General features: G+C 48.8%; 1 protein-coding gene across 1 annotated transcript; it reads right to left on the bottom strand.

The window, feature by feature from the left end:
* Positions 1–964: 964 nt before the first annotated feature.
* HRH3 (histamine receptor H3) lies at positions 965–5,122 on the bottom strand. Its single transcript, XM_053958575.1, has 3 exons — positions 4,897–5,122; positions 4,471–4,637; positions 965–3,604 (listed from the first exon to the last, which is right to left on the bottom strand). Exons 1-3 carry the CDS (start codon positions 5,105–5,107, stop codon positions 2,726–2,728), a joined length of 1,257 nt encoding a protein of 418 aa, XP_053814550.1. The 5' UTR covers positions 5,108–5,122; the 3' UTR covers positions 965–2,725.
* Positions 5,123–17,080: the final 11,958 nt, after the last annotated feature.

Here is a 17,080-nt window from a genome sequence, read left to right as displayed (position 1 = left end):
CTAGTGGTTCTGCATTTTCACAATTCATATTGGATTATGCCTGGAAGCTCCCCAGTCGCTGCCTCTTCCAAAAGCATATAGACATTTATATTCTGAATACTGAAAATCTCCAGAATTCAAATACTCCTTTAAACATATTTGAATTAGTCATCAGCTATTCTAAAACTTCAGAGCAGCTCCCAACATTTTCAGTATGAAAACCAGGCTCAGGTGTGACCTCATGTCCAGGCATAAATAGTTATTTTTTTCTTTATTATCTGACAAAGCAAGAGTTCTTATAGGAAGGAATATAAGTATCTTCCCTGCAAAATCCAATTTTGAATATAAGGAATATAAGTATCTTCCCTGCAATGAATAAAATCACTTTCAGCCAAGTGTAGATAATTCTGCCAACATGGAGGTCAGAGACCATGAAAACACTGTGCAAAAGGAAATAGATTATTTTCTTCCCTTTGGGAAAGGAAGGTGTCACACCAGGCACCTTTTTTAATCAGAATGAATGATCTAGAAGTTCCACCTCTCCTGATGAACAACTGAAGAGAACCACAGCTGGAAACTGGTGCCTTGGGCACGTTATGGCTTTGTCATTTTTAAGTAAACCAGTGGGGCCTGTAAGTTACAGAGTAATTGCTGATGTAACCTCTCCAGATCCCAGTGGCATGTAACATGGTCTGGAATTTTGCATTTTCTGGTCTGGAAAAGACCAGAACTGGTGAGAATTGAGTGATGTGCCCTCACCACAGCCTCTGGGGGCTGTCAGGAACCTGCTCACCAGAGGTAGGAGAAACTCAGCTGTTTCGGGAGCTGGTTTTTCTGTGCCATGTATATCTGTCTCCTCAGGTAAACCCAGAGATGTTTTGCTTCCAGTTGGATTTTATCATTTCTGACAACACCTTTTTCACCATAAAATATTCAGCAAGCTTCTTATAAAAATACTTTATTGAAGTTTTCAGTAGGGAGCAGACACAGGGAAAGGTAGGAGCGGGCTCAACATTTATCCTGTCAATTCACAGCACACACACTTCGAGGGCTGTATTTTAACCCATATATAACAGACTGACAGAACACGTCACAAGTCTGAAATATCACATACACAAGACAAGACATCATTTAAAACCTGACTTCAGGTGACAATACTGATCTACTTGACAAATATCACTGAGATACAGCCGGATGGCATTTTCTTTTTCCTTTTAGCAGCAGCCAAAAGCAGTTTGCTTGCAGCAGCAAAATGTAATTGGTGATCACAACATCGTGAGCTTTTGGGTACTGCTTCACAACATTTGGGTTTCTATTTGTAAATGTAGTTTTCAGACTCAGGATCTTGAGCTCCCCTGTGCAATACTGTTAAATATGAGCATTTGCCATGGCAACTAATTACTCATTTGTGTTACTACATCACTGAGCAGTGCCAGCAGTGGAATTAATCTGCTTTTTGGTCACAGTGCCTCTGTGCCCAAAGAGGTTGCAGAACAAATGGGCAACTGTGATGAAGCATGAGATGGGAAGCAGAGGTAAAATGACCAGGATTTTATGTAAGACCAAAGCTAGAGCCCTAGTCTCTTGAATCTGGTGCTCTATCTGTGTAATTAGAGTGACAGCTCTAAAAAAATGTAAAAATTAAAGAGTAAAAGAATTGATGCTTGTGTTGACTGAACCAGCTCAACCCAGGTCTCCAATGAAGTGAAGTATTTTAAAAGAAAGAATGCAAGAGTTCTGAAACATGAAAAATTAAAGAGGTCTGAAAGGAATATTTTAAAAAGGAACATAAAAAAAAACAACACCACAAGATTTGCTTCTCTCTGAGTTTGTCATTCCCTAACACAGTGCCAGAAGAGTATCTTTAAGATCCTGAAGAAGAGATTTGAAAATGTCTTTGGGATGTCAGGATGGAGTCTGTGGAAAAGCTGGTGCTGTGCTAGCACCTTTCACATGGGCACAGAGCCTTTTTCTAGGGCCCTTCCTGCTGCATGGCTCTGGGCAGGAGGGAAGCACTGGGCAGCGTGTGGCAGGACCCAGAGGAAATCAGAGCAGTTTTGAAGCAGGGAGGGATCAGGCAATGCCAGCAGCACGCTTCAAGATGCTCAATGCCTCAGAGCCTGGCTGAAAACTCCTTACAGAGTTTAGGGCAGAGATCTGTCCCTTCTTGGGGTGTGGAAGAGACATCTATTGCACTCCATGAAACAGGGATCCCAATTATGGCTGCAGCTGCTGTAACAAAAATGATAAATGAGATGTTTTCCTTCTGAGGTTTGTTCTTTTCTTTCTGTATCATCATCTATGTGTAAAGGTGTGAGGGAAAAACACTCCCATTTATGAGAAAGATCAAATCTGCCAACAGCTAAGCTGTAGTTTAGCACAGTAGTTTAAGCCAGATATTTATTTTTATAAGCTTTTTCTTTCCAGTTTTCAGTTTATTGGAGCAAAATGCTGGTGCTGCTCAGGCTGACTAGGTGGCAGCAGAGCTCTTTTGTGGCACCTGCAAGTGGCAGACACAGATTTCACTGCCCGTGGTTAATGTCAAGAAACACCTTTATCCTTCTTTGCAGTGGGATTTTGTTGTTGATGAACTAAAATAAGTTAATAGTGCACTCTCTTCTGCCTTCCTCACCTGCTCCACACCACTGCTTCTGGGTTTTTCCAAGGAAACAAGCTCCAGTCCCACACCAGTACAGCAGAAGTAAACCAAGGCTTTTCTCACCCTCACACTGGGCTGGCTTCACTTTCAGTAGTTCTGAAGGGCATAGTGAGGCTCAATCTTCAGCTTCTTGGGACAAAGGAGTTTAGTAAAAGCTCTTCTGAAGCTGGAGTGGCAGAGAGGGTACAGGACAGGGTTGACAGCTGAGTTGATCCACAGCAGCCAAAAAGAAGTCTCGTACCAGAACTCAGAGATGCACTGGCCGTGGCAGCCAGCGCGGATGATCATCAGGAGAGTGTACGGTGCCCAGCAAATCCCAAAAATGCCCACAATGATTGCCAGTGATTTGGCCACTTTCTTGTCTCTGGAGAGCCTGAAGCGTTGAGTCGTGCTCTGGGACACGATCTTCACCCGTTTCTCTGAGGACAGAGCGGAGGCTGAATTTTTGCAGCTCTTTTTGTTGCAACACTTGGGTTTCCTGGAGCTCTCCGAGCTTGTTTCCAGCAGGTCTTTGGCATCCAGGCTGGAAGTGGAGACTGCTGCTTGAGCTTTGCTCTTAGAGAGGTCGAGGGTTTCAGCTGACTCCTTCTGCCCCCACTTACAGCATTTCAAAGAAAGCTTTGCTTCTGGGCTCTTTTCCATCTCTTCAGTGAAGGACTGGTTGTGCACTTCGTGGAAAACATCCAGGCGCATTTTGGTGCGCTTCTGGATGTTCAGGTAAATGCTTAGGTTGAAAAACATCACGCTGATGAAAGGGGTGAAAAACTCCAGCGTGGAGGCTGTCATGAGGAAATACCAGTTGTAGAAGAACTCAGCGTAGCATTCCCCACTGGGGATGATGCTCTGGCCTGATATGTACTCCCAGCTGATAATGGCAGGTCCGTACAGCAGGAATGCCAACACCCACACCATCACCATCTTCAGCACTGCTTGCCTGGTGTTGCCTTGCTGGGCTCTGTAGGCGACCTGCAAGAGGAAAGCCTATTCTTACACACAGTCCCACACCCCAGCTGGCTGAGGCTCCTCACAAATGGACTATTAGCATTCCTGGTAAAGTTGCTAGGCAATGCCCCAGCAGTCCAACAAATTGATATGCCATAGGCAACAGGAGCAATTGCTAGATAAATCACACTCTTACAGGGAAGATTTAGAACACTCATTTTACAGCTCCAAAATATGGTGTCTGCTAAGTGGAAATGTACTGGTTTGGCTGGAGCCTGGCAGCTGTCTGCACCCACCACTTACCTGAGCTGTCCCCAGCTACGCCCTGTAAGTCCCAAGGAGAGGGACTTGACAAACTCCTGGGCTAAATCCGTGCTGTATTTGTAGTCAGGGAATGAGCAAACAGCAGTGGGTCAGATCTGCCTGTGAACTGCTCGTTACCTCCCGCAAAAGGCCGAGCATTTTGATCTCCCACAAGCTCAGAGACCTTTCCACATTCCCTGCCAAAGCTGGCAGTACAATCTACTGCCGTGTTAGCCAGGGGGAAGATCCGAGTGTGACTGCAATCCACTTGTTTGTCCTGGGGATAAAAGCTCTTGCAAGTTAGTTTAAAGTCTGCTTACCTGGCTGGCTTGCTTGTACACTACTATTCTGTCACCTGGGAAGGGAACACCTGCACAACAGCGACTGAGCCTTAAGTGATAGAATTATGCCAGGACTACTAATCTGAAACCACAGCTGAATGATGCATTTGTGGATGATTATTGCCTTCCAGGCTGAAAGAGCCATAATTTCTGGAGGATTCAACAAACTTTTAAGTATTGCAGACAATCTGGAGAGTAAAGCAGGAGGAGAGTTATGTCCCTTTCAGCTACCATGACAGGACTCACCGCTCTTGTCACCGAGAGGAATCTGTCGTAGCTAATTAGGACGATGTTGAAGACCGAAGAGGTGCACAGCAAGTAATCAACCACCAGCCAGAGTTTGCAGAGGCTTCTCCCGAAGATCCATCTCCCCGTCAGCACATAGGGCACGTAGAGGGGGATGCAGAAGGCACCTGCAAGCGGAGGGGTCCGTTCCCGGTGAGAGCCGGGCTCTGCCCCGGGGGACCCGCGGGTGTCGGGCGGGTCCTTCCCTCTGCGCGCCCGGCCGGAGGGAGCGGCGGGGGGACAGCGGGAGGGGACCGGGGACTGCGGAACGGTGTCGAGGGCACGAGTGGAGCCCGGGGGGAGCAGCCGGGCAGGCTGCCCGCCCCGCCGCCGAGTTGCTGCCGGGCCGTGCCGGCGCCGGCGGGCGCCCCGCGGGCGGCACTTTACCTACGAGGAAATCCGAGATGGCCAGGTTGAGGAGGAAGAAGTTGTTCTGGGTGCGCAGGCTGGAGTCCGCCACGAAGGCCAGCATCACCAGCGCGTTGCCCGCCACGGTGACGGCGATGAGCAGGGCCATCAGCGCGCCCAGCGCCGCCGTGCCCGCGGCGGCGAAGCGCCCGGCGGCGGCGGAGCCGTTCAGCGCCCCGCCGCTCTCCATGCCCGCACCGCTCCCGCCGCGCCGCCGCCGCGGGGCTGCTGCCCCTCCCCGCCCCGCCCGCTCCCGCCTCTCGCTCCGGCCCCCAGCACCCTCGCGTACCCCCCGAGCAGCCCCGAAACCCGCGCAGCGGCCCTAAGTCCGCCCAAGCATCTCTGCATCCCACGAGAGCAGCCCTGAGCATCTGCACGTTCCCACGTACCCTCTCAGCCCGGGGGCATCTTTGTACTACCCAGAACATCCCTTCATTCCTCCAGGGCATCCCTGAGAATCCACACATTCCCGTCTCAACCTGGTAGCATCCTTGCATTCCCTTGGAGCATCCCTGGATCCCCCCCAGAGCATCTTCTCCCATTTCCCTTCTCAACCTTGGAGCATTATTGCATTACCTCAAAGAATTCTTGCCACCCCCTAGAACATCTCTACATTCCTGTTTCCCCTCTCAACTCAGAAGCATTCTTGTATTCTCCCAGAGCATCCTTACATGCTGCACAGCAACATTCCTGCATCTCCCCAAAGCGTCCACCACGGGTTTATTGCTCCTGCCGTGGGGTCCCTGCCTTAATGAACAGAAATGAAGTCAGAACTTCATTTGCCTTTTAATCAGCCAGGAGGGCTCCCTGGGCAGGTGGAACATGGTGATGATCTTGTCGCTGCTCCTCATGGGCAGCAGGAGGAAGAGGTAAAGCTGCCGGGGTGCAGGCAATTCTTGGTCTGCAAATCTTGGAGCCCCCAGCCCCAGCAAAGTGATTAACTCTTCATTCTTCCACTACTTGTTCACCCTTCATAGCCAAAGAGAATAACTTCTGTCTGAGGACTTCTTTCAGCAGGTGATTCTGCAGGATGAAATTACCTACCACTGTACAAGCCCTGTGCACGGTGCCTGCTCCAGGCGGCAGGAGAGGAAACATCCTCACAGTTATTGTCACAGGGGCAGGATCAGCTCTGCTATCACCACCTCTGGAGAACAGCACAGGGATGTGCAGAGCAGCAGCTGCAAAACAGAGAAGGTACAGGCTGGAGACCCTGACCAGGCACCCCTGTGTCTGGGGAATTCGAGAAACAGAGAGAACATAAGCAAAGCAAGAAAGCTGTGCAAACCCAGAAACAAGCCTGTAGTTAAGGCCCAGGCAGTTTGCCACCTTCTGATTGCTCCAAAAGCTATTTTCACCTCAGGAACTACTACAGCCTCGCAGAATTCCTCTTCAAACACGCTGCCGCAGCCGCTGTCCTGCTGCCGGCGGCGGACCCTGCTGGGAGAGGGCTCTGCAATCGCGGTAAATCGTTTGCAGCCGGCAGAGCCGAGCACTGCGAGCACTTCTCAGCACTCCCGCAGGGTGTGGCCTTTATGGCACCCACCCAAGGGTGGCCTCAGCAAGAGCCAGCCTCATCCTGTCCCTTAACGCGCCCAGCACTGGGACAAGGCGCCGGCTCCGCGTTCGGAGCCGGGCTCGCTTTTCCCAGCTGCGCGCACAATGAGCCGGCAGCCGGGCGAGCCTGCAGCTGCCTGGCACGTGTGTCGCCTTCCTCGGGGAGACAAGTGTCCCCAAGCCGGTCTCTCCATGGATGGCTGAGGCTCCGCTGCTGCCGCATCCCGACAGAGGATGTCACTGTGCGCTCGTGGAGCCGCGGGTGGGAGCGCGGAGGGTGCGGCGTGCGAGGAACTCCCAGCCTTGAGGTACCTGGTGCGGGCTTCAGCGCTGCTCGAGGGTGATCGCCCTAACCACCCACCTGCCTGGGCCGGGATTTCCCCAGAGCCCAGCAGAGAGGACGGGAATTTTATGCTGATCACCACAGATGTGATGGAGAAAGAGTTTTTTTTTTATTTTTTGATGCCCGTGATGTTTAATGAACCCACAAACCACTTTCACAGCGTGACTGTTTGTGATTTGGTGTTATTTGTAATCTCCAGCTACTCAGTCAAGCATTATTGTTCATTGAAATGTTTACAAATTCCAAATGATGGGGTGTGTGCTGTGCAGCTCCCATCCCTAGGAGCAGTTTGCTGTTTGTTAGCTGTCATCCATTATTCAGAATTTTCCCTGTCCAGACAGAAAGCAAACTCCCTGCTTTGTACCTAAGATAATTTATATAGTGATACAATACAATGTGGACAAATCACAGTTAATTTTTATCCAGAGTAAATTTCTAGGATTGTTAGATAAATAAGAAGTGATAGAGCTCAGATTACAGGTTTCCTGATCCTGATGTTTCTCTTTTGCTTCAGCACACAGGACAAGTGTATTTCTAATATATTTCAGGAAACGTGCCATCTTGGTAATAAAGGAACTCACACAACCTGTAGTTAAAGCAGATCACAGTCAGACATGCAAGCAGATGGTCTGACAGCTCACGTTTGGACCTGGCTCACACAGTACATATGCCATGTGTAGGTATCCCATATGCTCATAAGTGCTTACGTAAGTTCTCATTGGGTGTTCTGATCACCCTGCATCGGACCATGGGGTCCTCTGCTGGGCAGGGAGATCTCCTGACCACTGCTCAATCCCTGTGGATCTGTTGTACAGTGGAGCCTTTCTGGATGGTCTGAGCCTCATTTCTCTCTGTTCTGACGTTGTGCCTGAGCAGCAGGAGCTGGGGGTGGCAGATCACAGGATGGTTCAGGCTGGAAGGGACCTCTCGAGATTTTCTAGGCCAACTCCTCTGCTGAAGCAGGGTCAGATACAGCAGGTTGCCCAGGGCTTTGTCTGGTTGGGGTTTGAATATCTCCAGGAATGAAGACTCCTGACGCCTCCAGACAACCTGTTCCAGCTGCCCTCCAGACTGCTCTGACAGTCAAAGAGTCTTCTCCTGTCTGCACAATCTTGCCCACAGATAGTTCTCTATAAAACTAGAACTAGGAGGATATGCACAAGTTGTAGTTTTTCCATTGCTTACTTCTGTCCCATGGAGCCAGCTTGTCTCTGAAACAAACTTTAAAGAAAGAGATTATTAAAAAATCTCTTTGTGTTCATGTCTTTACTGATGAGGGTTGAAAGTCCTCTGGCATTCACACAAGTATCTGTCACTACGAAACTTTTGTTTTATTTCCCTTTCTTCTGCCTTTCATCGTGGGGCATGTTTATTCTGTTTGGAAAATTCCCTTTTTTGAGATCCCCTCACAAGTTACCAGCACACTTGGGTGAAGAGAAGGGCAGTGTGGCAGAGAAAAGAGATTCCAGATTGGCTGAGGGCAAAATCTTCAGGGAGCCCTTCAGCTCCTGCTTTGCCAGACCCCCAAGATACAGCACAAACCCTCAGTATAAATGTTTCACACGTAGCACCAATGAGTAGGACACAGAAAACGCCAGGGAAGCATTTCTCCTGTTTGCTTTGCAGTGAAATGCTACTCTTTGATATATATTTCTCTTAAAAACAAACCCAACAACAACTTTTCTGTCAAAACTTGGGGAGTTATTAGGTCTGAAAACCAGCATGGCAACCCAGACCTGGCTGGGACATGATGAAATCAGTCACTGGATGTGCTTCATCAGCTCAGACAGGGCTCAAAACAGCTTCTGCTGCTGGCAGGAGGTCGCTTCCTTACCATACTGCAAGGGACAAAACTGAGTGAGTTTGATGTCAAACAAAGACAATGATGACCAGAATAATCCTTGAAAATGCTAAGAAATAACCTGTGAGCCAGCTTTCAGAAAGGTGGGAGGAGCTAACATCTCCACTCCCACAGCAACCTGTGCTGAGAGCTGCAAATGGCCACAAAAGCCACCACGTCCCTGAGAAGGATCACAAATTCTGGAGGAGAATTGTCCCCATCTGGGCACAGTGTGTGTCCACCTGCACTCAAAACATGTCCTGTACCTTTTCACTTCTTTCTTTTCCTTCCTTCTCTCCTCCCTTTGTTTTTTTCTCTCATTCCCAGCTGTAACCTGAAAATCCAAACTCCCAAAGTGTTAAAAAGTGCATCCTTTAGTACAGGGAGACTTTCCATAGTTGGACCTGGCTCAAGCTGCCATGACTGCTTTTGGCTTCTTGGGAACGAGCTCCTTAAAATTACAAATCGCCTTGTCACCGCAAAAAGTCACATTTCTATCCTTGTTCAATCCAACAGCACTTTTGTGAGCAGGGAAAAGCTGAATTTAACGACTCTGGGGGAGGAAAACAATGCAGGGCAGGATGAGTAATGCCATTAGTAATGAAGTAACTGTCTGATCAGAGTTAACACCTGATTCTTGCCAAGGCCAATTCAGTATTGTATTTCAAAATGAAAATTTCAGGGCACAGTGGGGAATGAAACCAGAAGTCATCCTACATCTGTCAGCCTGGACTGAGCTGGCAGCTGCTGCTCAGACCAATAGATGTTTTCAGAGAGAAACAGCAGGGTCTGAATATGAAGATGTGAAATCTGTGTGCAGCTGGTACCAACCATGCTGGAAGCATTTTGCCACATGGAGGAGTGAATGTTAAAGCTCTGTTGAAAAAGTATCTGTTAAATCTGGTACTCCATCAGGCAGTGGCCTAAGAGGCAAGGCTGGCCTTTGTTTCTAATAGTCTTAATGGCAGCAAACAGTGTGGGTTAGGAGTGACAAAAAGAGATTTGGGAAGGACTAAAACATTTCTAATCAAAGCCAGTTCTGTTCCCAGGCAGATGGAAAACAGAGCAGCTGTAGAGAAATGAGCTGGGTTTCTCTGGGCCGTGGTGCAAGCTGTGGCACAGTGGGCTCCTTTGCCCTCCATCAGACTTCATAAAACTTCAGGTCACTGAGCAATTAGAGGGGGAGGGTTTAAGCCCATTTGTGGAGTCCATGGATATCTCCAGAGCTACCACCAGGTTCTCAAGTGAGGAGAACTACAAATGTCAGCTCACTCGCTCCCTGCAGGAACTCATTGGTAACCTTATGTAATATTTAACAGACTTACTGAGCTAATTAAGTATATTACTTTATATAGTAACTAACATATCTCTAATATGTATCAAAATTTAATTCAGTTAAATTCATTATCGCTGCTCAACGTGGGCCCAATTCTCTTTCCCCTTATAAAGATGCAAATCCATTAATTCTTTGTGTGCATCAGGGAGGATGATGGAGCCCTGGGTTCACCAGACCTCTTCCAAACACAGGCAACTTTGCTCTTGCCTCTGCCCAACTTAACTGGACCAAAAGAGTTTCTTCAGAGGCATGCCAGGGCAGCTGAGAGCAGAAGCTGTCCCCAGAGGCTCCCATCAGGTGTCTTACAAGCTGGAGGGTCCTTCAGGCACAGTATTTGAGGGATTTTTCTGTGAGCCAAAGCTTCTATTTCTCATATGACGCTTCTTCCCCAGGCATATGTGGTTGTAGAAGCAATAGGGAATAGAGGGAAACACATTTCTCTGGAGAGTAGAGGGCAAACAAATGTCTGTGTCTGAGATTAGGAGAATCAGCAGTCTAGCTAACTTTATCTTGTTTATTTGGCCATTTGGCTTCTGTGAAAATGAAAAATGGTGCTGGGCAGTGTCTAGCCAAGAGGGTCTGAAGTTTGAGTCAAGAGTCTGAAGCCTCTCCAGTGGCTCCTGTGAAATGGTGCAGCAGCTCCTGCCCAAGCCCTTTGGGCAGCACTCCACCATATCTCTGGAGATGCTGCCATTGCAGGCAGGAATTTCAAGTGTTTGTGTCTCTAAAAGCCCTCTCAACGTTTAAGGTCCAACACTTAAGCAAGTGCACTTTCAGTTATCAAGTGCATTTTCTCCAGAGAAAGGTGCCCTTCCTAGGGAGAGGGTAACATCCCTCTGTCCTTCCAGCCCTTGCCACCTCTGCCAAGTTCCCTGTCTCACCCCTGTCAGCCACTGTGGCCACTTCTCCATTTTTGAAGGGGCTGGATTCTGTTCAGCTCCCTGGTTGTGAATGTGCTGCCAGAGGGATGCTGCTCCCCTGCCTGCCCGCTGCCTTCCAAAGCCTGGCCCGCATTCTGCAGATCACCCTAATTCAGAAACACCTTCATCCATACAAGGACTTTCCCTGACTCCTGGCTTTTCTCATAAAAAACCCTGTCTAAACCCTATGTCTGTCTGCTTGAGACAATGCCAAGCCTGCCCTTAGATCTGTAGCAAAGGCAGATGGAGAATGTATTTCCTACTGAGCCGTGGTGTGCCTCATGTGTTCCCTTCTATTAACGATTGCTCTGGGTCCTGATCTCCGACTCATCATTTTCATTCTTTTGATGTTCATTATAAGGCAGCAGAGACTAACAGAGTATGTCAGGCATCCAACTACAAAGGCATGGGGAAGAGGAGTGAAAAGGGACAGTGACAGGAGGAAGATGAAGCATTTAGGAAGCATCAGCTGACTGCAGGCAAAGCTGCAGAGGTGCTCAGGATGTTTCTGCCTGTGCTGTTAGCTACTGTCTTCCTCTTCCAAGCCCAAATCTGTGTTGCTGAAGCTAGTTTGACCTCTAGAAAAATCATTTGGAGTCAGATTTGTGTAAAGATAGTACAGGGCAAAGGAAACAGAGCCCTCCTGGGTCTGGAGAGCTGAGACCTCCAGCAGGTCTCTTTATTGGTCTGGCTTGCAACAAACAGGGTTTTAGCAAATAAATCCATCTCATCAGCCACCCTGGGCTTTGCTGAGGCTTCTGGCCTGAAGAGGGGGAGTTTGCTGTGGCTCTAAGTAACAGGATTCTCCTTTTCCTGACTGTGATGCTGACAGGGCTCTTCTTGTGAAGGCTGTCTTGGTAAACTGTCTTTGGGGACTCCAAATGCTACAGAGCTGCCACTGGATGTCACAGCTGCTGTGATCTGAGTTCAGACCATCCTGGAACAAAAAAAAAAAGGGAAAAAGAAGAACTGAAAATCCTTCTCCCTCCAATGAGTAATCATGTCCTGCTGGTTCTGACCTCTGCCTGACCAGAGTGCAGCCGTGCTGGGGGGAGAAGGTGAGGACAAGGAACATGAATCACTTTCAGTGTAATTTAAGGGACTGAATAACACAGGAGCTGTAGCAAAACAAGATGTGCAGGCGCTGGGTCATCCTTCTGAAAGGTGTTTGCTGTCATCCCCCTGGCTGTTCTCTGCCTCAGCTCAGCAGGATCACTGGTCAGATCCAACACCTCCAGAGGATGAGGGTCAGTCAGTGAATTTCCTGCATGGTGTAGGCCCAGAGAGCAGAGAATAAAGAACTTGGGGAATGCAGAAGCCAGATCTCCTTTTAGGCTGCATGACAAACTGTACCTGCTTGTCCCAAAACCAGTGGCCACAAGAACTCCTCTTACCCTCTGGCTTCACACACATCTCCTCCCTGTGGAGGCTGAGAAACATCGCCCTGGCAGGGCAGGGGAAGCATGAAATCATTCCCACCTGCCTCTTTCCTTTCTCTCACAGGGCCTACAAGGCACTGTGAAGCTTGAAAATTAATGCCAGCCACACAAAAATCCCTGTCTTAAAATTTTTGCAGGCAGTATTATCTGATGAAGGCTGGCTTGGTGCTTGGTGGGTGGAGGATTCCTCAGTAACTTGCTTGGAAAAAGAGAAGAGCAGCAAAAACAGGAATGAGATGCAGACCTGAGCATGGAGTGAGGATGCCAAGGGGTCCAGAGGTTATACAGCTCTCCTGGAGCCCAGGGCTTTCTCTGGTCACTACAAAGAGGGAGTTTTCCTACTTTCCAAGCAGATGTTGAAGGAGACAAAAGGCAGCGATGCCCCATGAGCAGAGAGGTTCTCCTGGAGCTGTGGCTGGAAAAGCAGAGCCAGGACAACTGGGAATAGAGGAGGGGACCACACTGGAGCCAGGTACCATCAGCATCTTCCTGGTGGCTTAAAGGTTTTGGCAGTAGGTGAGGAACTGGGATATTCACCTTCCCCACAGGGACCTGGGTCCCACCACACTGCCAACCCCTCCCAGGGTGCAATTTCTCTTTTAGTCTCCCCTTGTTCTGCTCTGCTTTAGCTCTGTGAGTGAGGTGCTTTGTGGGAAAGGCTCTGCCTGTCATTTCAGGTGCTATTTCCCTTTTCCCTTGCTTTATGCTGTCCATCAGCGTTGTCTGACAGCACGACATGGTTCATTAAAAAAGGGAGGGATCAGGTGCAAGATGAATTTTCCAAATAATTTTGCAAACGACCATGTGTAGAGGCACAGAACAGCTTTCTGAAACAGAGTTAATAATTCCAGTTGTTAATAATGCACCACTCACAGCTGATGCTGCTCCCAGCACCCACAGCCAGTCTGTGCAGATCCCACTTGTTTGCAGGCAGGTTGGGAAGGAGAGAGAAGTGATTCTGAATAATATTTCATGTGACATTTGGCATTTAAGAATATTATGGCAGTGTTTTAAAACACTTCAGGATTTCTAAGCAATCCTGCCAGAGATTGCATGTACAAAAAATGTGCTTATTTGTTTCTATAGGTTGACTTTCTACATGTGATCTCCTCAGCTTGTCACAGCACTTTTTTGAGCATTGGGACACACCACAGACTTCCCCAAATTAATTGTGCAAAGTGCATAGTGTTTTGAAAAACAGTTCCTAAATAGATCCTGGGTATTGAGCAAGAAAGGTAAGTGATTGGGAAAGCACATGAGTTGCTATTTGCAGCAGCTGGATTTCAGAAAGTTTTAACAAGTACAAGCCCTCTTGAAAACAAGCAGGAAATATCCCACTATATTCCTCTAATTCAATTATCATGATTAAGTTGGGGTTTTTTAATGACACTACTTTTAGCAGCTCAGACCACCTGAAGTGGATCTCCTGCTCGCTGCCCTGGCCAGCAGGGCTGCAGAAACATGGCATGAAGGGGTGATCAGGGCTCATGGAGCTTCAGGGATGTGCTTCAAAGAGCTTTTTTATTACTCTGCTCATCATCTTCAGAGCTCTGGTCGCTGTGTCAGGCTCTCGGCAAGGAACAGTGGAAAAAACACTGCAAGGACAAGGAGGAGGGAAGATTGTGTCTCTAATTGCTCGCCTGTAACTCTCTGCCATTGTGCATTCTGCTCCTGCTCCTCATTAGCATAGAACCAGGAGAGTATTTAATTGCAGCACGGCTCTGTCCGTGGCATTATCTGCAAGCAGAGCAGATCGGCTCGGCCTTGTGGGGCTGAGGGAGTGATGAACGGCTCTGATGGGGATTGGGAGGAGCAGCAGGGCACAGCTGCTGGAGATCAAGAGGCAGAATACAAATCACAGGGTGCTGGGCTCCAGTCTGAGGTTATACAAGTGCTGCCATGAGCAGGCTGCTCTCTTCTTTCCACTGATCACTTGGTGGTGGCAGAGTCCCACATCCCACTCAGCATCCCAACCTGTTTTGCAATGTGAGGCTGATTTTCCAAAGCATCCACGGCTGGCTGTGGGGCAGGGAGCTGCAGGGACCTGGATTTGGGATTGCACACTCCTTGTCATCCTGTCCTGTGCACGGTCATTGCACAGTGGCATTGAAATTCCGTCCTGGGCTTGCACAACGGCAGCAGCTGCGTGGAGAGGAGAGCAAGGAACAGAGTTGTGCCCTTGGGAGTTGTGTGAGGAGGAGTGAGGCTGAAGAATGCACTGAAATCAAGCCACGACTTGCAGCAAAGGGGCTCTGTAGCAGTGAAATGTACCTGGCCACAACTTGCTTTGCTGATGCACGTGCTGGGGGACAACGTGAATTTGAGCTGCTCTGCGTGGGGCAGCCAGAAGTGGAGGAAAAACTCTCAGACTTTACCTGCAGTCTGGCCTGCAGCACACGGGGAGATGCTAAAGCTGTCCCTTCCTCAGTCCCTGCTCCTGCCACCCGGGCTGGAAGCTGGGCTCAGGCCGTTCCCCAGCTGCACCGGCTGCAGGTGAGCGTGGTGTGCAGCCTGCTGAGCTGGCTCCGTGCTGGGGACACGCAGCCGGCTACCAGGGGAGTCCAGAGAGCTCTCTGGGCCACTTAAGTGCCACAGAGTGAGGGGTGGGGGCTCAAACCAATGTTCTCTGCTCTCAGCTGCCCTCTTCCCTGCAGGAAAAGAGGTTATTCTTTGGCCTGGCTGGATCTGTGCTCAGGAGCTGATCTGACCGGTGAGGAGGGTAAAATCAACACTCTTAATTTGGCATGTTAGCCTGAACATCCAAGTCACCACACAGCTCTGCAGCCACCTCATCTCCTGCTCCCACTCCCACAGCCTCTGTGCTGGTGCCCTGAAATGCTGCCACCAGCATTAGACATAACAGCAGGCTTAATTAAAGGGTGGCAGCCTGCCAGCATCCAAGAGGCAGAGCTGAGCTGGCTGCTCTGCTTTCAAAGGGGTATTGGAAAAAAAAAACCCACACTGGGAAATAGCAGGGCAAGCCTTGTCACACTGATGTTGCTGTGGGTCAAGCCTCTGCTTTGCCTCAGGTCCATCCCCTGGGAAGAAGAGTTGAGCAGGGGCTCTGTGGTCCCTGACCCTGTGGCTGACCCCACTCCCAGGATGCTCGCAGGGACCCTTCCCAGTGGGGTGCACAGGGTGGTGTTGAGTCACATCTCCATCCTGCCCTGCTGGGGAGGGAGATGGAAAAGTGGGATCCCCCCACCATTTCTGCAGGCTGGGGGTGGAGCTCAGGAATGTATTCTTTTCTGTCACAAAATGAGAGGACACATTATCAGAGATCTCTACATCTCCCCAGAGACCCCAGCAGGAGTGAGGGACGGCGACCGCCTGAGCTGTGCCCTGCTGTGGAGTTTTCATGGCATCTGCTCCTCCACCTGATGGTCTCAGTGCAGTCTGGATGCTGGAGGATCCCCATGGATGGCTACTCTCAATCCCTCCTCAGTGGAAAAAAGCACTTTTGCGTCTGGAGCCAAGTGCCAGCAGCTGCACAAGAGGAGGACAAGGACAGACCCACGGTGGGAGGAGGAAGGTGAAGTCCTCGGGTACCCCTCGGCAGCAGGCAGATCCCTGTGGCACATGTGCTGCTCAGCCCGAGGCAGATAACAGACAATACCCCGATTATTGGAATGCATTTATCACTCTGCAATGCCTGGTTAAAGAATAGCTCTTCCAACAACAACAACAACAAAAAAAGAAAAAAACTAGAGAAAAAGAAATCAGCCTTTAGCTTCTGAGTCCTCGCTTTGCTTCACCCTCAAGATTTGGTCTGCTGTGTGTCCAGCATAATTATTAAGCAAGTTCTGATGGAAGAATTTTATTTACCTAGCCTCAAAAAGGAAGAAAGGAATCCTTAATAGTGGATTAGATCAAAAAAACCATAATTTATTTTTCAATACGTGCTTTAGATGTAAGATCAATGGCTTGAGGCTGATTGATAGGAGCTGTTTGCAAAGACCTTAGATCTAATTGTACCCAGGCAATCACACAGACCTTTTCTTTGACCAGCACTAGACACCATCCCTCTTGTGCAGATGGGGGAAGGGACCAGAAAATAGCAATACTTTGCATTGGAGAGTTGCTCAGCAACTGCTCCATATTTTTGAGTTATTCTTGAGCACAATCTCTTTTCTCTTTGATCTTCACGCAATTTTTGTTGCTGTTACCTCTCAAAAAGACAATGTTTTAAAAGAATTGCATCTCCATTTGCCACAATATTTTATTATTTTTTAAAAAATATTTGCTTTCCCTCAAGCATAACCAAAGCCTGATGACCTTAAGGAAAGCAGCGCATTACTTTGCAGAGGAGAGGAAATTAATGTTCACCTACTCTGCTAGAGCCTTTCATAGGGCACTGGGAGACAGAGATTTAGCATCTTTTTCTCTACATGGTCCACAGATGATATTCAGAGACAAAATAACTGTGTTTAGCTCTTGCCACCAAGCAGCCACTCAGCTGGATTGGACAGGCAAGGTGGTGTTAGAGCTCCCATTTTGGCAGCCTTTGATCAAGAAATGAAAGTGGGGCAATTGGTCAAGGGAGGAGAGTGCCAGGGCTGGGATTTCTCACCAGGCTGTAATTCCAGACAGAGCTTGGCACGGAGAACATTCCTGATTTGGAAGGAGCACCACATTTCATCCACCAGTTATTATGAGACCTGCTGATAAATGTCTTTATGTGGCACAAAAAGTGATGAAACCCTGAGCTGCTCAGCCTGAACCAGAGCT

Source organism: Vidua chalybeata, chromosome 17 (assembly GCF_026979565.1).
Source record: "Vidua chalybeata isolate OUT-0048 chromosome 17, bVidCha1 merged haplotype, whole genome shotgun sequence".
NCBI lineage: Eukaryota > Metazoa > Chordata > Aves > Passeriformes > Viduidae > Vidua > Vidua chalybeata.
This window is presented reverse-complemented; position numbering and strand designations above follow the sequence as displayed.

Coding starts and splice junctions, on each gene's coding strand:
- HRH3 (XM_053958575.1), bottom strand. CDS start 5,107: ATGGAGAGCGGCGGGGCGCTGAACGGCTCCGCCGCCGCCGGGCGCTTC. Junction 4,638..4,896: donor CATCTCGGATTTCCTCGTAG/GTAAAGTGCCGC, acceptor CTCCGCTTGCAG/GTGCCTTCTGCATCCCCCTC. Junction 3,605..4,470: donor TCCTCTCGGTGACAAGAGCG/GTGAGTCCTGTC, acceptor TTCCTCTTGCAG/GTCGCCTACAGAGCCCAGCA.